Below are 24,228 nucleotides of genomic sequence, written 5' to 3'. Positions count from 1 at the left end.
AACAGTTGTAATGTCTTAGGGTCATGTGAGCCCCCTTTTCAACCGCCTCGTCAAGCGAAGTCAGTGGGGAAGCATTTAACATGTAATGTAATCTTCGGACTTTCTGCCGAGAGCTGAAGACCTATTTGTTTGTTCGCGCAGGACTGGCATAGGATTTTAATAGGATTTTAATTAGTTTTAATGTTTTAACATTCTATAATTCGGGGTTTTATTTTAAATGTTTTAATTTAAAATAAGTTTTTTAATTATGGTTTTGTGTGTATATTGCTGTTGTTTTTTATTATGGCTGTAAACCGCCCTGAGTCCTTCGGGAGAAGGGCGGTATAAAAATTTAATAAATAAATAAATAAACAACTGTGATGCTAATTTAACAATTGCACTGATTCACTTAACGACTGTGGCAAGAAATGTTGTAAAATGGGGCAAAATTCACTTAACAAATGTCTCAGCAATGTAAGTTTTGGGTTCAATTGTAGTCGTACATCGAGGACTACCTGTACTGGATGGACTGAAGAGAAAATACTTCCCTAAAGTAAGAATAGTGTCCTAACATTTAGGTATTCCTTTTCTTCTTTTAAAGCATGTGATTCAAATTAAAACACACACACACACAGAATTGGGATGAAACAACCTTCCTATTTTTGAAAATGGTCTCCTTACCTCATCACTGCTCCATCTATTGGGAAATGAAGGCCGTAATCTCTTGATACATACTATTTCCCTCATGTCTTCATATGAAGGATCACTGGAAACAAGGTCATGATAAGGAAGCTGGTATTCCTCAAAAATACCTAGCAAGGAAACCATTTGGCAAATATATAAATCATTTCCAATAGAACATTCCTGTGGGATTAAGAACTTACAAATTTAACTAAACTCAACACAGATATGGATAGCAGCAGAAAAAAGATCAAGCTGTATTTTATTCTGATCAATATGATGAAAGAGAATTTACTTAGAACAGGAATGTCAAACTTGATTTCATTGAGGGCCACATCAGGGTTGTGTTTGACCTTGGGGGCCGGGGTGGGCCTGCCAGCTTTTCATCACTTGTGTCGGGGGCGCCTGTAGGGACTGAATGCTCTGCCAGCGAAAACGGGGTCCTGAGCTGTGTTTTCGACTGTGACTCTGTGCCAGCGAAAACGGAGCTTGGGAGGGTCACACACAGCCCTCCCAACTTCCGTTTTCACTGGCAGAGGCACTGCACACCAGTCCTTCGCTGTTTCCAGAGTGGCCCCTCAGGCCAGATCTAAGCACTCTATGGACTGGATCCGGCCCCCCAGGCCCTGAGTTTGACACCCCTGATTTAGAATGTTGCTGGGCTTGAGAAATCAAGAAAGACATGTAGTGATTCTTTGAAGCCAGTTTGTTTGTCAATTCACACCTACAGACAAAATCTTGCCACACTAAAGCAGACTACACATACATGAAATATATACTCTGGGAACTATTGGGGAGGGGCTGTATTCACCCCTCCCTGATCATCCCTCATCAAAGCTGATGAGCCCTGGTGGTTAGAATGCAGTATTGCAGGCAAACTCCGCCAACAGTTTAGAGTTCGATCCTGATGGGGCTCACAGTTGACTCAGCCTTCCATCCTTCCGAGGTCAGTAAAATGAGGACTCAGATTGTTAGGGACAATATGCTGACATTTGTAACACTCCCCACCCCCCCAAGAATACTGTAAAGCACTCTGGGGTGGTATATAAACCAGCTAAACTGAAGGCCCTTTTCCAATAATGGGTTTATAAGTCTCACGACGAAAACTTTAGAAAGAAAATTAGAACCTGGTCTTTTCCAAGACTAAGCTGCCCTCTGATTTTTTAGTAATAAAAAGTACTACCAAAATGTCCAACTTCCTTTTTTACATGACTTCAGATTATTAGATCTCCACACTATGCCCCTTTAAAAAGGATACTACAATATACCAATTTCACTTTACAAATATTTAAACCTTAAACAGTCAAAAGACAAAGAATACAATACAATAATTTTTTTTTAAAAAAGCTTAGCATTCCAAATCTTCCTGAATCCAGAATTAATTTTCTATCAGGATAACCTGTTCCTTCCTACACACTTGCAGGCCTTCTAAGCTAAGTAACACCTGCATTTTCTATATTTCTGCTCTTAAATCTAACTAATCTCCTTGTTAATCATGGTACCTCAGCAAAATCAACCTCATTGTATTTTTGCTCAAACAACAGCTGTGCTCTTGCTTTAGCAGTAATTTTTATAACCACAAGAGTTCCCATAAATGAACTCCAAATTCCCACTACAATTATGAAATATTGCATCTTTAAAAGAGTCTATTAAAATAGAGAATAAATCTTTACGGGCTAAGTAAGACCTTCCAGAAAAAGGAATAATAAGTCTCAAGAGTAGAAAGGGACTTAGTTTAGTGCCACCAATTATTTTTTAAAAAGCTATTATAATTCTTTTTCTCTCTTGTTAAAAAAAAACATACACAAACATTTTCTGGAGAATAGCTTGGGTTAACAGGTTGCAGCAAAAATAAATTTTATGGCACCTTAAAAATTTAACTACAGGTAGTCCTGGGGTTACGAACCATTTTTAGGAACCACTTGAAGTTACAAGGACACTGAAAAAAGTGACTTATGAGTGGGTCTTGTACTTATGATCCCCTTAGCCATATGATCAAAATTTGGGCCTCTTAGCAGCTGGCATGTATTTATGATGGTTTCAGCATTTTGTGATCTTCCCAGCCAACTTCCAACAACTACAGTAGTGGCCAAAATTTGCTTTTGGGAAAAGTGTATTTTTGAGGTTTGATGGCTAATAACATCACTTTTTTTTGGAGTTTCAAGATAATCATATTCCACTGCTGGAATGGCCTGGTAATAGCCCAGATCTTAACCCAATTGAAAATCTATGGAGCCGACTAAAGAAACTTGTTAGTCAGAAGTGACCCAGCAATAAAACCCACTTGATAGAAGCAATCATTCCATCTTGGTTTCACATTATAACAGCTGCAGAACTAAAAGACTTGATTGACTCCATGGGAAGACACTGTAAGACCGTAATTCAAGCGAAACGTTATCCAACAAAGTATTAACTGACATGGGGATCATTTTTGTATATCTTGTTTTTTCTATATGTTTCACTTTTCTTCTTTATACTGTCACTGCTAGTCTAATAGCAAATCCTTCATAAAAGCTATTACATTACATTCTTGATTAAATTATCTTTCCATTGATATATAATTTTATGGTACTACTCCCCCCCCAAAAAAGTGTTATTATTAGCTAGTTATTAGCTAGAAATTACACTTTCCCCAAAAGATTTCCACAATTTTGGCCACTACTGTAAGTCAATGAAGAAAAAGGACTTGCTTAATTAACCACTGCAATGATTCACTTTACAACTGGAGAAAATAAGGTCATAAAAGTCATGTATGACTTGTTTAACCACCACTTTGCTTAGCATTGAACATTCTGTTCCTACTTGTGGTCGTAAGTCGAGGATGATACATAATACATTCCAACATGAATTTTGTAGATACTAAAAGATGATAATATAATGTTAAAGGCATGGAGCCATGCCTAAAATATTTACCTCCGGAAACACATCTCCTTCCTATTTCCCAAAGGATGAGCCCAAAGCTGTACATGTCAGCCATAATATATGACTGAAAGTGATTTCGATTCAAACTTTCATCCAGCACTTCTGGGGGCATGTAACGTTTTGTTCCTACTCTGGTGTTTGGTGGGATATCCACTTCATTTGTGTCACTGGAAGATGGAGGGGGGAAGGGGAAGAGACATAAAAATTAAGTATGCAAGCAGTTTCTCTTTGAAAACCAAATCTGCTATTAAAAGAGAAACGCCCACTCCTTTTCAAATTAAAATTATATCTATGCAAGTCGGAATTAACAGATAATCTCAATGGAAATTATTCTTATAGAGAAAGCTTGTCAAGTGTTAACCAAATGCTCATTTTTAAACACAATCCCTACCAAATATTGCATTAAGCATTCAATTGCAAAATTCAGAATTCAGCAGAGGATGCTGGAGACTTTTCTGAGAATTTGCTAGCAATAAATTGGAATTCTGATGCTGAGAATTACAATTATATTTCTCTTACAAGCATCTTAAGACATCTCAGATGCTAAGGCTTTTGTGGAGAGAAACAAAAAACTAAAGAATTACTATTCATGATCTTAAACGAGATATACTGTGGATATAAGATGCTTAGCTAAATGATGTTTAGGAATGGAACCATTTATATAAATGTGTCTCTGCATCACCATCAGAATCGAGCTAGAAGGGATCTTGGAGGCCTTCTAGTCCAGCCCCTACTCAAGCAGGAGGCCCTATACCATTTCAGACAAGTGATTGTCCAGTCTCTTCTTAAAACCTCCAGTGATGAAGCACCTACAACTTCTGAAGGCAAGCCATTCCACTGGTTAATTGTCTTCACTGTAGAAAGTTTCTCCTTAGTTCCAGGTTGCTTCTCTCCTTGACTAGTTTCCATCCATTGTTCCTTATCTTGCCTTCTTGTGCTTTGGAAAATAAGTTGACCCCTCATCTTTGTGGCAGCCCCTCAAATACTGGAATACTGCTATCATGTCACCCCTAGTCCTTTTTTTCTCTACACTAGCCAAACCCAATTCTTGCAACCATTCTTCATACGTTTTAGCCTCCAGGCCCTTCATCATCTTAGTTGCTCTTCTCTGCACTTTTTCCAAAGTCTGAATATCATTTTTGTAACGTCATGACCAAAACTGGATACAGTATTCTAGGTGTGGTCTTACCTCATAGGCACCTGTGCCATGGCAGTATAATTCAAACTACTGAAAAGGACAATCTTTCATTTGAAAACCTATTAGTTGAAACTGGTTTATTCTCATGACACCACAAAATTCACACACCCTCCTACTCTACTCTTTCTAGTGGGTAATATCATCATGGAAGAGCTTCCAGTGACATTCTGAAATGGTAGCAAACTTAGCTGTTCTGACCTGGCTCCCAAACATGACAAACCCTCTGAAGTTAAATAAATGTTTCTTTTATTAGGAGCGCCAGCAGCCCCGGCAAAAAGTCTTCCTCTCACAGCAGGGTAACAAGTCTGTCCAGCAGGGATATAAATAATTGTCTGCCACATCTAGTCATCTCCACCCCCTGCTTTTTATCCCCAGAGCAAGGGTGGGGCTTCGCTAGCAGCGGTGACTCGTCCATAGAATCTATGGGCCAAGGACTGGCCCATAGATTTCCACTGCTCTCCTCTCCTCTGCCTTCTGCACATCAGGCACTGGACCCAGCTGTTCCTCCTCTTCCTCATCAGCCACTTCCAGACCTGGGGACTGTTGACTCTCCATTTTAGGGCTGATGGACAGCCCAGGCAACACCTCTGTCTCTATCTCTGAAGCTCCATTCCCTCTTTCCCCTTGGAGCTCTCAAGTTGCTGGACCCAAGCCACCTCATCTGATTCGGCTGCTGGAGGGGCCGGCAGCTGACAGGCCACAACATTAGCTGTGGTATTCAACTCCTCGAAATTGTTCACTCCTACCACAACAGATTGGCTTCTAGAGAGGACGAATAGCATTCCCATCCAATGTTCATTTAAAGGATTTGTATAAGTTTCTCCTCTTTTTTTCCTCTTTTAAAATGTTTAACAGACTCAGCTTCATTAAGATGTGCAAGATTTTACCCACCTAATGAATTTAACCGCCAGACCAAGATCTGCTACACAGCAAGTTCCATTTTTCTTCACCAGAATGTTTTTACTTTTGAGGTCCCGATGAGCAATTGCTGGTTTGCCTTGGGTGCTGAAGATCTCGGTATGCAAGTGGCACAATCCACTGATAGAGGAATAAGCCAGTTTCAGCATCGCTTTTGAATCCAAGGTAGTAGATTTTAAATAATCATACAGAGATCCATTTTCATGATAATCGGTGATCAGATAAAGTTGTGTCCACGATCCAGTACCTTTAATATCTGCAGCAATGAATCCTGCAAGACAAAATTAAGACAAGACTTTTCTAAAAGGTAAAAGTAAAGGTTTTCTCCATCCAATCATGCCCACCTCTAGGGGGCAGTGTTCATCTCCATTTCTTAATTGAGGGAGCTATCATGGTCCAAAGCAGAGGTGAAATGTAAAATTTGTTTCTACCGGTTCTGTGGGCATGGCTTGTGGAGGGGGAGTAATGTGACTGGGTGGGCGTGGCTCGGCCGAAGACGTTGTAAAAAATGCTTTTAAAAGCCTCTGATAATCAGGCAACTCAGCTGGGATCACCAGAGGAGCCTTTTAAAAGCATTTTTTCTACAACCTCTTCAGCCGAAAATGCTTTTAAAGGGTTCTGATGATCCCAGCTGAGCCAAGAGATCATCAGAGACTTTTTTTTAACTTTTAAAAGCATTTTTTTAGCCGAAGAAAAAATGCTTTTAAAAGTTAAAAAAAAAAACAACCTCTGATGATCGCGCAGCTCAGCTGGGCACTGGGGGTGGGGCAGGGATTTTTGCTACCAGTTCTCCGAACCACCTGCTGCCATCGCTACCGGATCGGGTGATTCGGTCCAAACCGGGAGCATTTCACCCCTGGTCCAAAGACACTTTTGTGATCATGTGGTCAGCCAAAGGATCCTGGAATGTTGTTACCTTCCCACTGAAGTGGTACCTATTTATCTACTCACATTTGTATGTTTTCAAACTGCTAAATGAGCAGGAGCTTGGGCAAATAATGGGAGCTCAGCCCATCGTACAGCGCTCAGGTCTTGAATCCAGTCTATCAGCGTTCCAGCTGACAAACTCAGCATCTTTAACTGCAGAACCATTGCGTCCCCTTAAATACTTTTCTAACGTCATTAGTAATTTTTAAGAAACGGCAAACCCAGATTCCCCTGCACATAAAAATTTAATAGCCATAAAAATTTAATAAATAAAATAAATGCTTAGCATTGCATGCAGTACCCAATGCTCAGTACAGTTCATTGGGATGTGGTAAGATTCTGAATGTTTTGTATTTAATCCAAAAGTACATGGATATATATTATAATTATAATCATTTTCTAACACCTTGTTTATACTTAAGTATATGAAGAAATAGTAGGATAGGTTTATATTAGAGTCAGATTAGCATCCAATACTTTTAAAACATTATCTTTGGTGTCCAATACATCTGAAAAAAAAAATGTTAGTCTCATCTTAATATCACAGTATCACATACTTTGATAGACTTTTATCCACTAGCCATTGATTTCTTAACATTTTTTATTCCAGGATTTTTATTCATGTAATTTACAATAATTTTAATTCAGTCACATTCAGGAAAACCAATGTTTTTATTTAATTGCCATGTGATCTGCTTCTGAACCAATGGGAGCTTCTTCTGTAGAGGAAAATCTGGAACTATCATTTTCTTTGTTTTCTATTCAAGGATTTCAGCTTTTTGTGACAAACCAAAACAAGCAGAACATACTCCTGTACTATAAATCTTTAAAATTTCACAAGAATGCTAGATTATAGGGGGGAAAGTAGAAATGGAAGCTCAGCTACAAACAGGTTCAGTTGCAAGCTTATATTCTGGCTGCAGTGATAAAATCTCAAATACTCATTTTTCAATTAAAGGTGTTACAAGTTCTTGATCTAAATTAGTAAAATCTGGAAGAAAGATAATATATTATCTTTCTTTCTGTTCTACCTTCCTGCTTGAAACCAATGCTCAATCCCGTGGAATGGGTAACCAACTTGGAGCTGCAATCAGCTGGAAACAAAAATGAGTAATTATTTTTCTGTCCCTTTTTTTGTTGTTGTTGTTGCTTCCTTTTCTCTATTTTCTCTCTTCTAACTTCTTCCCACCAATTCAGACTGACAGGGAGAAAGAGACAGTTCTTCCCAAGTGCGAACTAATTACTTGTGAGTCCTCTCATTTTTCCCCATTGCTCTATTCATGGTGTTATTTCTATCCTTTCCAAGGTTTTAACAAAGTCTATTATATCTCCTTCTGTCATTCTGTCCATTTCAGTCTGCATACATTCCATAGACTGCCTGCCTCTTATATGGCTTTATATTATGTAGTGCTTTCCTTTTCTCTCCCTTGAAATGAAAAGACTGTCACAGAAGATATGGGTGATGGAACCAAGCTTTCATTTTCTTCTGTATTTTAATTCAAACTAGAGTCCAATGTTTTGGTCACAGGTCTTTAACCACCTCCACCTCCTCCTCCTCCTCCTCCTCCTCCTCCTCCTCCTCCTCCTCCTCCTCCTCCTTCTTCTTCTGCCATATCCATCATCGGACGTTGGCGATCATGTTGGCGATCCTATTTTTATCAGCAGCCACAGGAAAAAGTGCTGCTGAGTTTTGTCCAAACCAGTCCCTTAGATTTTGAAGCCATGATGTTATTTTTCTGCCTGGACCTCATTTGCCGTCAATCTTTCCCTGGAGGATTAAGTGAAGGATGCCGTATTTTTCCGGGTGTCGCATCACATGTGCAAAATATTCTAACGTTCGCTTTTTAATGGTTTTGATGATTTCCCTTGGCTTTCCCAGGCAGCTTATCACCTCTTCATTTCTGATTTTGTCAACCCAGATTCTACATAACAGCCATCTATAAATGCTTCTTTTCAAGTGCTTCTAGTCTCTTCAAGTGGCTGTCCGTAGAGCAGGACATAAAAGATGTAACATCTGACAAACCTCTTTAACCTTAAGGGAAGATAATGTTTGTCAACATATTTACTAGCGGTATTGGTGCTTCTGGTAATGATTTTTTCTTCGAAGTTCAATTTAAATAAAAATGCCCTGAATGCTGGGATTAAATTAGGAGTTAGAGAAATCTATCTGCATTTTCCAAAGGTCCCAAAGTACTAAGACCTGGAATCCATTTCTGGTCTCTATGCTAAAGGAAGTCATCAAAAATAAGATTGGTTTACTGTCACAGATGAGAACGGTTTGTACTGCACTTTTCTGAATTAGAGAATTTTAAGGCCAAGATGCTGAATTACAACATTTTCACCAAAGTCTCCTGCTTTCTCCAGGAACAGCTCAGATTGCTCCATACTGTACATTTCTTTCTAAATACAAAACTTTACATGTACAAAATTGGGGTTTTTAAGGTTTATTATCCAAACCTAAAATTTGGCTCAGAACAGATAAATATAGATTAAAAGAAGAAAATCTAAATTTTAAAAATGATTTGAGAAATTTATTATTTCCCTTTCTTGTCTCTCAGCTGAGTATAATTTATAGTGTTGTGGCTATAACTGATAACACAAGAAATACAAATTCACTGGTACCTTTCCAGTTATTTCACTTGTGACTTGAAAATGAATTAAGCTGCAATATGAAAATTACTTGCATGGAATAAATGCCAAGTATTTCATGCATATGGTTCACAGCAGTGACCAGGTTTGTCTGTTATGGGAAAACAAATTAAAGTACCTGTTCTAGCACCTAATCTTCAAAACCCCCACAAAAAAAAAAACCTAGTGTGTACTCGCTCTGCTGTAGTACTGCAGCAGTATGTCATGTGGCTTTTTCTAAAATAATAAAATGACAGGTTAGAGGGTTTGTTAAAGCAAAGGAAATAAACAATCAGCGATATCTCTCTCCCTCCCTCCCTCCCCCTCTCTCATCTGTTCTGTTTGTACCTCTTTTTGAAGAAATAACAACCAACATGTTCACCTCAGAATAGTGGTAACAAATCATTGAAACACATTTAAAATGTTCCACAAAAACTTTCAATGTAGATGTAGTGATCTAGCTTCACACTGGAAGTGATGGTCTAGGCCAAGGGTGTCAAACTCGATTTCATTGAGGGCCACATCAGGGTTGTGTTTGATCTCAGGGAGCCGGGGTAGGCGTGACAAGGGTAGGTGTAGCCAGCTCAACATCACTCATGTCAGGGGCGCAGGTGGGACCCGAGTGCTCTGCCAGCAAACACGGGCTCCCGAGATCCGTCTTCAGCTGCAACGGCTTCCTGCAACCTTCTGCCAGTGAAAACGGAACTCGGGAAAGCAGCACGCGACCCTCCTGAGCTCCATTTTTGCTGGCAGAGGCACTGTGCTTTGCTATTTCCAGGGCGGCCCCACGGGCCAGATCTAAGCACTAAACTCAACTTGAGTTTGACACCCCTACCCTAGCTCATAAATTTAGGATAGTTAATGGGCTTTTCAGCAAGCCGAGCTGAAAAATGGCCGATTCAGCCAAACTAGTGGAAGAACTGTTTCAAAGCAGCAGCAGCAGCAGATACTTCATCATAATAAAGTAGCAATTGGATATTAACCCCATCAATGTACTTGTCTGAAGAACCTAGCTCTACTATTAAATTACTAAAAATATTTATAATTATGAACAATTAAAATATCAAAATTTAATATTTAAAAATATTGTATATTTTTAAATATTTAAATAATAAATAAAAATATTTAAATATTTAATATTTAAAAAAACTTTTACCTTGTAAAAGGTAGAGGAAGACATGTTAACAATAGAGACCTTCAAAAGATCAGAAGGAATGAGGCCAACTTCACCTCAGGGGAGACAAGACTGGGCAATGCAGAGATTACATTTAGCTGTGCCACTCACCCAAAATATTTTCATGCCTCATCAGGACAGTCTGATAGATTTCTGTCTCTCGAAACCAGCTGGCTTCCTCAGTGGTGAAGAAAACTTTGACAGCCACCTTTTCTCCTCTCCATTTTCCCATCCAAACCTCCCCATAGCGACCTTTGCCAATCTGCTTCACCATCTGAATCTGTTTTGCTATAGTCCTCTGTACCTGTTAAGAGACATAAGACAAAAGATGTTGAGACTCTAGAAAGAGTGCAGAGAAGAGCAACAAAGATGATTAGGGGACTGGAGGATAAAACATATGAAGAACGGTTGCAGGAACTGGGTCTGTCTAGTTTAACAAAAAGAAGGACTAGGGGAGACATGATAGCTGTGTTCCAATATCTCAGGGGCTGCCACAAAGAAGAGGGAGTCGGGCTGTTCTCCAAAGCACCTGAGGATAGAACAAGAAGCAATGGGTGGAAACTGATCAAAGAAAGAAGCAACTTAGAACTAAGGAGAAATTTCCTGACAGTTAGAACAATTAATAAGTGGAATGACTTGCCTTCAGAAGTTGTGAATACTCCAACACTGGAAATTTTTAAGAAAATGTTGGATAACCATCTGACTGAGATGGTGTAGGGTTTCCTGCCTGGGCAGGGGGTTGGACAAGAAGGCCTCCAAGGTCCCTTCCAACTCTGATGTTATGTTAAGATGTTGGAATTATACTTACTTCCGACTAGACACAATTTTTGTAATTTTTCAAAGGTTGGAACCATTTTCAAGAATTGGTATTTCTTCTTGAGTTGATAGTATTATGTGTTTGATCTGATCTTGCAGGTCTGCCCTATCTAATCCAGAATTCTGTGGCCAACAAATATCTTGAGTAGGTCAAAATCGGGACAAAATATACTTTGAGTTGTGTTCACTAACAAATGATGCTCAGATATCTAGTGAGCTTCTATGATTAAGTAGAGATATGCAATTGGATTTCCCTGGTCTTAGTCAATTCCTTAACTGAATATTTCTCAACTTTATCAACTTTAAGATGTGTGGACTTCAACTCCCAGAATTCCTAGTTTAAAATTGTCTACTTAAAGATGCATCTCCAAAGTTTTTATATCAAGTTCACCCTGAGTATTCAATTCATTCAGTTGTGAATATTCAGTTGGAAAATGAGGACAAATCTCACTTATAAGATTCAAATTATTTCAACTTGTTTTGAAATGAAAATGAAGTTTAAAAATACAAAATTAAAATGAAGTTTCTGTAGTTTTAAAAATGGACAAAATCCTATCAAAACAATAAAACAAAAGCAAGAACTGAGAACCTATAAATACTTCTTAGCTGTTCACCTGCAGCCTACAAATTTTGTCCTATATTTTTCATGAAATACTAATGCTGTTATTTTCTTTAGTTGACATACAACACAAACAAATTGTGCAAATGATGACAATTCTCATATTATAAATTGACATTATAATTAAGATCTCAGTACTCTTTTCTTACCAATAGAGGGAGCCCTGAACCACTTCCTGAGCTCTGTGACTGCTCAATCAGGTCTTTCAAGGATTCTCCTGATGGAATATAACTCTCATCTTGTTCAAGTCCAATACTGAAACGAGGAGGTCGCCGTCTCCTTTCTGGCCTTTTATACCTGCAGGTATATATATAAGAATAACTGCAGGTGATGCTACCAATACCGGCAGGTCATGAAAGCAAGCAAAAGAATCTATTTCCACCATTGTTTGCTACGGTTTTGCCATCGTTAAATGTTATGAATAATTCAGCATTTTAAGGCCCTCGTGACATTGTTTGTCTCTCTGTGAATTTTGAACCCTTCTATTATCATCATTATATACATGCATTTTAAGTATCTGATTACATTTAACAATGAGCAAAACTGTATTACCTTTGTACAAGCACATGGCTGTCACGACAAACATTAACTCTGCCTCCTATCTGAGGGAAAGGAGGCTAAAATTAACGACGAACGAAGCTATCGAAGTGCTATCCCGGTGTCTGGAGGCCGTACGGGTCTGGATGGGGACAAACAGGCTCAAGCTCAATCCCTCCAAGACAGAGTGGCTGTGGATGCCGGCACCCCAGTACAGTCAGCTGCAGCCGCGGCTGACTGTTGGGGGCGAGTCATTGGCCCCAATGGAAAGGGTGCGCAACTTGGGCGTTCTCCTGGATGGACGGCTGTCTTTTGAAGACCATTTGACGGCCATCTCCAGGAGAGCTTTTTACCAGGTTCGCCTGGTTCGCCAGTTCGCCCTTCCTGAACCGGGATGCCCTATGCACGGTCACTCATGCTCTCGTGACATCTCGCCTGGATTACTGCAATGCTCTCTACATGGGGCTTCCCTTGAAGAGCACCCGGAGGCTCCAGTTAGTCCAGAATGTGGCTGCGCGGATGATAGAGGGAGCCCCTCGTGGCTCCCATGTGACACCACTCCTGCGCAGACTGCACTGGCTACCTGTGGCCTTTCGGGTGCGCTTCAAGGTTTTGGTAACTTCAAAGCGCTCCATGGCATAGGGCCGGGTTACTTACGAGACTGTCTGCTGCCACTGATTGCCTCCCACCGACCCGTGCGCTCTCACAGGGAGGGACTCCTTAGGGTGCCGTCCGCCAGGCAGTGCCGACTGGCGACAGCCAGGGGAAGGGCCTTCTCTGTGGGGGCTCCCACCCTCTGGAACGAACTTCCCCCAGGACTCCGTCAACTTCCTGACCTTCGAACTTTTCACCGCGAGCTTAAGACACATCTATTTATCTGCGCAGGACTGGACTAGAATTTTAATCTTAAATTTAGTTTTTAACGGGGTTTTATTATTTTAATCATAATTTTAAATCCGGCCTTATTCAATAAGTTTTTTAATTGGTGTTTTATCTTGTATTTATATTTGTGTTTTTATCAGGCTGTAAACCGCCCTGAGTCCCTCGGGAGATAGGGCGGTATAAAAATGTGATTAAATAAATAAATAAATAAAATAAAATTACTCAGTACTACTAGTACTACTAGCACTACTAATTATTAATACTAATAGTATTAGTACTACTAGCAGTCTAAGAAAGCGTAGGAAAGGCTGAGCGCCAAAGAATTGAGGCCTTTGAACTATGGTCTGGAGAAGACTCCTGCAAGTCCCATGGACTGCAAAGCGAACAAACCAGTCAGTCCTAGAGGAGATCAACTCTGACTGCTCCTTAGAAGGTCAGATCCTGAAGATGAAATTGAAATACTTTGGCCATCTAATGAGAAGGAAAGACTCACTGGGGAAGCTCCTAATGCTGGGAAAGATTGAGGGCAAAAGAAGAAGGGGACAACAGAGAACGAGGTGGCTGGATGGAGTCACTGAACCAGTTGGCGTAAGCTTAACTGGACTCCAGAGGATGGTAAAGGACAGGAAGGCCTGGAGAAAAGTTGTCCATGGGGTTGCGATGGGACGGACACGACTTCGCAGCTAACAACAACAACTACCAGCCTGGGTGAAATCACAACCATCCTTGCAATGAAAAAACATATGCTGCCATGCAGCTGGGAGAATGGTAAAATACAAGCTTTCTGAATTTGATCTGAGCATAATAAGCAAGCCCTCATTTCTAGTCAGCTGTCCCAAGATACAATTCCCGCAGTATTTCCCCAGTTCTGGGGTCAAAATTGATGCACAGAGACTAACTGAACAGGCCTCCATGAGGGGAAACTCTTCACCACTGGCAGATTTTGGTAATATATACCAGTCTATCTTCTCGTTCGCAATTAAATTATGGATGGGGCTAGTGGCCAACACTATTTTCTAATACATTTTTCAAACCAACTTATCTCTTCGCGAGTGATCATGACCTGCAAATACAAGTAATGTACAAGAGTACATAAAGGGATTAAAGTAAAAGCAGGTTTGTATGTTACATAAAATATCTCAGAGACTCGGTAGAAAAGGAAGAAAGTGACAGGAATAAAAAAAAAGAAAAATCCATTCAAAGGTGCCAAGGTATGCCATGCAATCTAGTAAAATTACACAGTGGAGCTGCAGGAAATACTTTTATGAATGGAAGAGCCAAATGGGAATCCATCCTAATTAAATCGATGTAAGAAAACAGTGTATTTCAAAGAAAACTTGGTCAGTTATTTTCCCTATGAATGAAAGTGCTTTATTTTCATGCTATGTTGGTGGTAGAGTTGTCCGGAGGAACATAATAATTAAATATTAAAACCGGTTTTAAAAAAAACCAGCCTTTTCATTCTGCAGACCAGCAGCTTTGCCTAATTTGTGTACCTTCCAGATGTGAGCAATTTAGCTTCCCAAATTATCAGCAGTGGTTGTACTACCTGGGGAACTGAGGTCCACATGTCCTGAGGGTCCCCAGGTTGAAAAAGTCTGTTCAGAAAACATAACCTTCTTGATAATATCCAAGAGGGTTTATGCTATTTTATTTGTCACTGCCCTATTCAAGATAATTTGGGAATGATGCTAATTATACACATACGTGCTAATGGTAGATATATACAACTTCATAAGGGTTTTGCTTCTTGGATAGATGTACTTGCTCTATGAGTTATTGTAAACCATAGGAAGGAAGGAAGGAAGGAAGGAGAGGGGGAGGGAGGGAGGGAGGGAGGGAGGGAGGGAGGGAGGGAAGGAAGGAAGGAAGGAAGGAAGGAAGGAAGGAAGGAAGGAAGGAAGGAAGGCAGGCCTCTTTTTCTAAGATATTATTACTTAGAAAGAAAGAAAAAAACAGAAATCACAAAGACTTAAGCATTAAGAATGTACAATGATCCAAATTCAATAGGAAAAAGTGTGATCTGAATTACCTATGGGCAAATATGGCACACCTACCAGCACCTTCTTAAATCCAAAATACGTTTCCCAAGAACATGAGGGGCAGTAGTATATACCCAAGAAAAGAAGCAAAGTTCAACCAGGATGCTCAGATATGTGTCATACAAGCACTTAAGTAAGTCTCAAACCATCATTCCATATATAATGGGATATATGCCTCTAGGTATGTCAGCAAATAAACATAAAGAAAAATTAATTTTATGAAAGTTGCCTTTGAGTACAACCAGGGGTGAAATGCTCCCGGTTTGGACCAAATCGCCCAATCCGGTAGCGATCTTGGCTGCTGGTTTGGAGAACCGGTAGCAATCGCAGTGCGAGGCTCTGCCCAACCACCCAGCTGTCAGTACTTCCTGGTTTTAACCAGGAAGTAATGTGTTTTGTATCCTCTGCACATGCACAGAAATGTTTTGTGCATGTGCAGAGGGTGCGCGCACATATGTGACACGCACATGTGAGTGAAGCAAGCACGCACGTGAGGCGTGAGCACTTCCGAACCAGTAAGGAAGGTAAGTAAATTTTCTGAGTACAACCCACTGTGTACTGTTATTTCCATGAGCCTAATTCACAAAACAATTCCACAATGTTTATTTAAATAATGGTGCAACCCGGAAAAATAATAAAACTTATAAAATTCATCGTTAACTGAAAGAAAATTACAATTTGATGTCTAGTCATGTTTAAGAGATAAATCTGAACATTTTAGACATTTCAATCTATGCCTTAATATCAAATACTTTTGGAATTATTACTTCACCCCATGTTCTAAAAATCTTAGTGCTTAAGACCCCACTTCTCATTTATCTCATACATACAAACTCAGTTTTTGTACGTTTTCATTTTGACCGACAAAGCCATGTCAAAAATACTATTAAAACCAAATTGTTCTCTAAATCTTCATACAAACCCAAGAAATTAGAGCACATTAAAATGATTGTTCATGTCAAATTGTGTTGTAAAGAAACAGTCAAGGAAGAAAATATGATTTTCTTTTCCAGACATACCTGAAGTAACAGAATACGATGATGCACACCAAGAGTATGCTACAGACAATCACTGAAATTAGCAGAGCCTTCAGGTGAACATTTCCCTTTGAAAAAGCTTAAATAAGAAAACAAAAGCTTTTATCAATCAGAAATAATGTTACTTATCATATTTAACTTCAGTTCGCACATATTTATGAGCACCAAGCAGGAGGGAATGATAACATTAAGACAATGATGACATTAAAAATTGCAGTACCCAGATGTAATTTTTAAAGTTTCTCTACCCATTGCTGTCCAGAACAGGAGCTGGAACAAAATCACATTGGTTCAAATAATATGGCTGTCCTAAACATTTTGGATTTAACCAGTTTTATAATAGGCTGAATCACCTTTAAATCCAGATTTCCTTGTTAATTACCCCATTCTTCTTTTTTTAATAGTTTGGGTATTGGACAATTCTGTGATAGTAGCAAATGCAGAGGATGGTAAAAGATAGGAAGGTTGTCCATGGGGTCGCGATGGGTCGGACATGACTTCGCAACTAACAACAACAACAGCAAATGCAGAAGTGACCGTAAAGTATCCATGGTAAAATACTTTACCATCACTTCCACGAACCTCCAGTTTTGCATCCAGTTTTGGTCGCCACGATGTAAAAAAGATGTTGAGACTCTAGAAAGAGTGCAGAGAAGAGCAACAAAGATGATTAGGGGACTGGAGGCTAAAACATATGAAGAACGGTTGCAGGAACTCGGTATGTCTAGTTTAATAAAAAGAAGGACTAGGGGAGACATGATAGCAGTATTCCAATATCTCAGGGGTTGCCACAAAGAAGAGGGAGTCGGGCTGTTCTCCAAAGCACCTGAGGGTAGAACAAGAAGCAATGGGTGGAAACTGATCAAAGAAAGAAGCAACTTAGAACTAAGGAGAAATTTCTTGACAGTTAGAACAATTAATAAGTGGAACGACTTGCCTGCAGAAGTTGTGAATGCTCCAACACTGGAAATTTTTAAGAAAATGTTGGATAACCATCTGACTGAGATGGTGTAGGGTTTCCTGCCTGGGCAGGGGGTTGGACTAGAAGGCCTCCAAGGTCCCTTCCAACTCTGTTGTTATATTATAACCTGCAATTGTTACTATCATAGTATTGTGTAATTATCAAACATACACATTGTGAGATAGGCAACTTATCTCTAGAAAAAAAATGAGTGGGCTGGAGTGGAAGTTAAAAGTTTACAAATTCGATCATATTGTATTCCAACTTTCAACCATCATTAACATTAAGAAACCTCGGTTCTACACGGATTTAGTGGCACAGAAATTTAACAAAAAAATGCATGAAAAATCAAACGTATCAGCAGTGGGATTTCCAGGATATTTCCTGAATATTAGCAGTCTGCAAATAGATGTCATCACTCCAGAGATAGTGAATATTCATAAAGGACTGGTCAAAACGTAGCTTGAAAACTAGAAGCATATTGTTATGAAAGCTACACCAGAAAAACATATAAGCCAGCCTCAGAACATCCACACAATAAATCATGACATTTGTAAATGTTTCTAGTGTAACTGTTATTAGCAACTATGCAAATTCATGCACTTTTATTAGGAAATGTTAGGATGTAGAAAAGTTAGGCATAAAGAATATATATACAATTTTAAAAAGATACTCTATAAAGAAATGGAATACTGAAATATTTCATCCTGAAATACTGTCAAATTAATATAGTAGTAGCAAAAAAGGTTTACTGTGATTTATGTATCTCTAATAGACACCATCACAAATACGAATAAGACTTTAGGGGATTATGGTCTCCATTTCAAGTATACATTTCTTTATCTGTGAACTGCAAACTGATCCAGCATGCATCTGGCTGTTTGAGAGTAAGAAGATCCCTTTTGGTGTTCTATAGAGCAAGACAAGATGAAGGGAAATAACACCATAAGCTGTAAGTCCTCTATCCTTATTGATCGGTCCTGGAATATGGCTATTGTATTTCGGATCTACCAGGATGATACAACAAGGAGGTGCCTATGGGACTCTTAGCTTTCTTATTAAGCACGTTTACTTCCAAGCTCTGATTTCATCTTCTATTTTGGCCCCCGAACAACATTTCTTTTCTGGTTTGCCTCTGATGGGAGAGGCAGACAAGGAATCTATCTTCGGTTTGCATCAGGTTTAATGTTTTAATTTTATAGTATCTACGAGATAGTGTAGAGACCAAATGAGACTGATGATTTTGACATTTCTTTTATGAACCATATGAAAAAATATTTTTAGTGTCCATAGCCAAAAAAGAGAAAGAAAGAAAGAAAGAAAGCTGTAAAATTGGCAGACTACTGCTTAACCACTTAACCACTGCTTTGCTCAACAATGAAAATTCTGGTCCCAATTGTAAATCAAGGTTATAAGCCAAAGACTACATTCCAGTGGTGGGTTTCAAATTTTTTTACTACCGGTTCTGTGGGTGTGGCTTGGTGGGCGTGGCATGGCTTGGTGGGCGTGGCATGGCTTGGTGGGCATGGCATGGGAAGGATACTGTAAAATCTCCATTCCCACCCCACTCTAGGGGAAGGTTACTGCAAAATCCCCATTTCTTCCTCATTAGCTGAGACTCGGGAGGCAGACAATAGATGGGGGCGGGGCCAGTCAAAGGTGGTATTTACTGGTTCTCTGAACTACTCAAAATTTCCGCTATCGGTTCTCCAGAACTGATCAGAACCTGCTGAAACCCACCTCTGCTACATTCTTATACCTCCTGGCACTCAAACCCATGAAAGACCACTATCCTGCAGTGTCTCAGAGCTTGCATGAGTTGAGCTGTCCCTGTGTACACACTGGCCCGCTGCTCGCACAAGTTAAGCTGCATGCATGTATTCACCAGCTCGTAGCCCACATAGGCCGGAGCCCAGTAGTGGGTCACGGCCTGAGGGTTGGGGACCACTGTCCTAAAGAGAAGCAGCCATGTGGAGTATATGTGGGTCATCTCATGTCCTCTCTTTTCCAGAGAGGTTCTGAAGAACCAGTTTATTCACTGGTTTGTTTGGTCCTTGCTACAATTATCAGTTCTGCTTTCAGAGAAATGTCTTCCATTTGCCATGCCTCTCCTTGAAGGCAGTTTGAATATTTCTGAGATAGATTCTATGCAACCTCCTGTAAAAATATATCTAAAGAGACCTCTCTACATTTCAGAAATACCTAATCTTTTCCAACTAATTTTCTCCATTCACAAACTAGAAGCGTTCAGGTTTACTACGGTTGCAGTCTAAGTCTGCGATGAAAGCCTATCAAACTCAATTTCGTGTCCCCACTTATTTCATCGCCAGTCTGAGAGTCAGACATAGTGGCACCACCATTTCTGTTTGCAAGAGAATAAAATCAGTAAAAACATTTTTTTAATCCGTTCTGCCTGAAACCTGCTTTTTTCACTTCTGATATTTTTATTCTTTCCAATGTTATAATGGGAATTAACTGTTTTTTCCTGCTTGTCTAATAAGCATCCTGCCTAACCATTATAGGGTCTTCTAGTTCTTACAAAGACATTTCATTTTATTGCATTAGAAAGCTGTTTAAAATGAGGAACACTGGGTGGGGTGTGTGTGAATGTTCTGTTTTTAGCTTGTTTCCAGTAAATTAATACTTTTTTTTTTTTTGCTAGGACATGGAAAAGCTCTTGCAAAGTACAACTTCTTTACTTTTCCTACCATCTCTATATGAGTTAATTTGCAATTTAAGGAACCTAATACTAGACAATTTCTTTAGACTGTGCTTTCGCTTGAGATATGACCATGGGCTGTAAGCTTTCCAAATCAGAAACAATACTCTTCACATGACAAGTGAAAAATGGAAACCAATTTTGGACAGATTGTTTCCTGTTAAAGAAAAATATTAAGCTGGAAATATAAATTCTTGATTTTCAGAATAATGAATTAAAGAATTTTGGACAGCTGACAATTGATAAATCAAAACCGTTCAAAAGTTTGGTAAGATTTCCAGCTTGGTGGAAATGGTGGAAACCATGGTGGCGCAGTAGTAAGAATGCAGTACTGCAGGCTACTTCTGCTGACTGCAATTTGGCAGTTCAATTCTCACTTGGCTCAAGGTTGACTCAGCCTTCCATCCTTCTAAGGTTGGGTAAAATGAGGACCAGATTGTTGGGAGCAATATGTTGACTCTATAAACTGTTTAGAGATGGCTGTAAAGCACTGTGAAGCAGTATATAATGCCATTGCCATTACTTCTCAGCACATTGTAGATTTCACTTTTCACTTCATAAAAAGCACAATGAGCTAAAGAGCTGCAACATCAATTGTCTGCTTCTGTGATTGTGGATAGGTAGAGACCAAATGAGGCTGATGATTTTGACATTTCTTTTATGAACCATATGAAAAAATATTTTTAGTGTCCATAGCCAAAAAAGAGAAAGAAAGAAAGAAAGAAAGAAAGCTGTAAAATTGGCAGACTACTGCTTAACCACTTAACCACTGCTTTGCTCAACAATGAAAATTCTGGTCCCAATTGTAAATCAAGGTTATAAGCCAAAGACTACATTCCAGTGGTGGGTTTCAAATTTTTTTACTACCGGTTCTGTGGGTGTGGCTTGGTGGGCGTGGCATGGCTTGGTGGGCGTGGCATGGCTTGGTGGGCATGGCATGGGAAGGATACTGTAAAATCTCCATTCCCACCCCACTCTAGGGGAAGGTTACTGCAAAATCCCCATTTCTTCCTCATTAGCTGAGACTCGGGAGGCAGACAATAGATGGGGGCGGGGCCAGTCAAAGGTGGTATTTACTGGTTCTCTGAACTACTCAAAATTTCCGCTATCGGTTCTCCAGAACTGATCAGAACCTGCTGAAACCCACCTCTGCTACATTCTTATACCTCCTGGCACTCAAACCCATGAAAGACCACTATCCTGCAGTGTCTCAGAGCTTGCATGAGTTGAGCTGTCCCTGTGTACACACTGGCCCGCTGCTCGCACAAGTTAAGCTGCATGCATGTATTCACCAGCTCGTAGCCCACATAGGCCGGAGCCCAGTAGTGGGTCACGGCCTGAGGGTTGGGGACCACTGTCCTAAAGAGAAGCAGCCATGTGGAGTATATGTGGGTCATCTCATGTCCTCTCTTTTCCAGAGAGGTTCTGAAGAACCAGTTTATTCACTGGTTTGTTTGGTCCTTGCTACAATTATCAGTTCTGCTTTCAGAGAAATGTCTTCCATTTGCCATGCCTCTCCTTGAAGGCAGTTTGAATATTTCTGAGATAGATTCTATGCAACCTCCTGTAAAAATATATCTAAAGAGACCTCTCTACATTTCAGAAATACCTAATCTTTTCCAACTAATTTTCTCCATTCACAAACTAGAAGCGTTCAGGTTTACTACGGTTGCAGTCTAAGTCTGCGATGAAAGCCTATCAAACTCAATTTCGTGTCCCCACTTATTTCATCGCCAGCCTGAGAGTCAGACGTAGTGGCACCACCATTTCTGTTTGCAAGAGAATAAAATCAGTAAAAACATTTTTTTTATCTGTTCTGCCTGAAACCTGCTTTTTTCACTTCTGATATTTTTATTCTTTCCAATGTTATAATGGGAATTAACTGTTTTTTTCCTGCTTGTCTAATAAGCATCCTGCCTAACCATTATAGGGTCTTCTTGTTCTTACAAAGACATTTCATTTTATTGAATAAGAAAGCTGTTTAAAATGAGGAACACTGGGTGGGGGTGTGTGAATGTTCTGTTTTTATCTTGTTTCCAGTAAATTAATACTTTTTTTTTTTTTTGGCTAGGACATGGAAAAGCTCTTGCAAAGTACAACTTCTTTACTTTTCCTACCATCTCTATATGAGTTAATTTGCAATTTAAGGAACCTAATACTAGACAATTTCTTTAGACTGTGCTTTCGCTTGAGATATGACCATGGGCTGTAAGCTTTCCAAATCAGAAACAATACTCTTCACATGACAAGTGAAAAATGGAAACCAATTTTGGACAGATTGCTTCCTGTTAAAGAAAAATATTAAGCTGGAAATATAAATTCTTGATTTTCAGAATAATGAATTAAAGAATTTTGGACAGCTGACAATTGATAAATCAAAACCGTTCAAAAGTTTGGTAAGATTTCCAGCTGTCCTTCTTTCTTGAACTATGGTGGCGCAGTAGTAAGAATGCAGTACTGCAGGCTACTTCTGCTGACTGCAATTTGGCAGTTCAATTCTCATTTGGCTCAAGGTTGACTCAGCCTTCCATCCTTCTGAGGTTGGGTAGAATGAGGACCAGATTGTTGGGAGCAATATGTTGACTCTATAAACTGTTTAGAGATGGCTGTAAAGCACTGTGAAGCAGTATATAATGTGATTGCCATTACTTCTCAGCACATTGTAGATTTCACTTTTCACTTCATAAAAAGCACAATGAGCTAAAGAGCTGCAACATCAATTGTCTGCTTCTGTGATTGTGGATAGGTAGAAACCACATAATGTGTTCTTTGTTGCTCCTTTCATAGAGACATTTGAACCAGGTTTATCGTCCTTCTTATCAGCAGATATCTTAATCGCTCTGACTCAGCTCTGAAGCTGCTCACAAATTAATTGCCTTTACTATAGTGGCTAAGTTTTCCACTTTGTAAGGTCAAGCTCCTGCTACATAGATATATATTTATGTTATTTCAACTATTATTAACTTTTCTGCAATTTTAGATATCATCACTCATAAATTATTATCACTTTTGTAATTTTAGACATTGCAAGTAGTCCTCGAATTACAGCCTTTTGTTTAGTGATCATTCAAAGTTACAGCGGCACTGAAAAAAGGGATTAATGATCGTTTTTCACACTTATGGCCATTGCAGTATCTCCAAGGTCACGTGATTAAAATTTGGACACTTGGCCACTGGCTCCTATTAGTGACAGCTGCAGTGTCCTAGGGTTACTTGATCACCTTTTGTGACCTTCTGACAAGCAAAATCAATCTGGAAGCCAGATCCACTCTATAACCATATTACTACCTTAATAACTGCAGTGACTCACGTAACAACTGTGGGAAGGAAGGTTGTAAAATGGACCAAAACTCACTTAACAACTTTGTCACTTAGCAACAGAAATTTGAGCTCAAATCTGGTCATAGTCAAAGATTACCTGTATCACATTTTATGTAATGTTATGTCATACTACTATACTTATGTAGACAAGGATTGCTATGGTTGCTTTTAGACTTTACTCGCTGGTTCTAGTGAGGTTGTTTTATAAATGTATTTTAGTTTTAATTCAAATGTTATTTACTGATTTCTTAAAACAGATTTATAAATTCTCATAGTTGCTCTTGGACAAACTTCTTGTACTGGCCTATAATAACAGAATAAAAAGGTTGGAAGGGACCTTGGAGGTTTTCTAATCCAAGCTCCCTGGTACAGGCAGGAAACCCTATACCATTTCAGGCATATAATCATACAATCTCTTCTTTAAAAATTCCACTGCTGGAGCATTCACAACTTCTGAAAGCAAGTCATTCCACTGACTAATTGTTCTAACTGTCAGGAAATGTCTCCTTAGTTCTAGATTGCTTTTCTCCTTGATTAGTTTCTACCCACTACTTATCCTACCTTCAGGATAAGAAGGGAGAATAGCTTGACTCCCTCTTCTTTATGGCAAACCCCTGAGATATTGGAACACTGCTACTATAATAAATTAATAAATTAATAATAAATTGACTGCACTGAACATCAACTTATTTACTACACGATCTTTAATTGAGTGGGACTCAATAATAAGTGGTTAAAGAAAGAGAATCTAAAGATAAATGTGTTCACTAAGAAGATATACTGCAAAAGATGAAACATCTTCTTAAAATGAAGTCATTTCTACTGAAAACAGTATGGAGCAGGGGTGTACTTTACCTTTACTACCGG

General features: G+C 39.3%; 1 protein-coding gene across 1 annotated transcript in view; it reads right to left on the bottom strand.

Moving 5' to 3' along the window:
• Positions 1–24,228, bottom strand: part of BMPR1B (bone morphogenetic protein receptor type 1B) — a 238,225-nt gene that overhangs the window by 5,054 nt on the left and 208,943 nt on the right. Inside the window, exons 7-12 of the mRNA XM_058193223.1 lie at positions 16,343–16,439; positions 12,012–12,159; positions 10,539–10,731; positions 5,672–5,969; positions 3,574–3,749; positions 661–791 (exon numbers count right to left, since the gene is read on the bottom strand). Of these exons, the coding sequence (XP_058049206.1) occupies positions 661–791; positions 3,574–3,749; positions 5,672–5,969; positions 10,539–10,731; positions 12,012–12,159; positions 16,343–16,439 (1,043 nt within the window). The remainder of the gene's footprint in view (positions 1–660; positions 792–3,573; positions 3,750–5,671; positions 5,970–10,538; positions 10,732–12,011; positions 12,160–16,342; positions 16,440–24,228) is intronic.

The sequence above is a fragment of the Ahaetulla prasina genome, chromosome 8 (assembly GCF_028640845.1).
Source record: "Ahaetulla prasina isolate Xishuangbanna chromosome 8, ASM2864084v1, whole genome shotgun sequence".
Lineage (NCBI taxonomy): Eukaryota > Metazoa > Chordata > Lepidosauria > Squamata > Colubridae > Ahaetulla > Ahaetulla prasina.
Note: the sequence above shows the minus strand (reverse complement) of the source record. Positions and strands in the feature narration are given on the sequence as shown.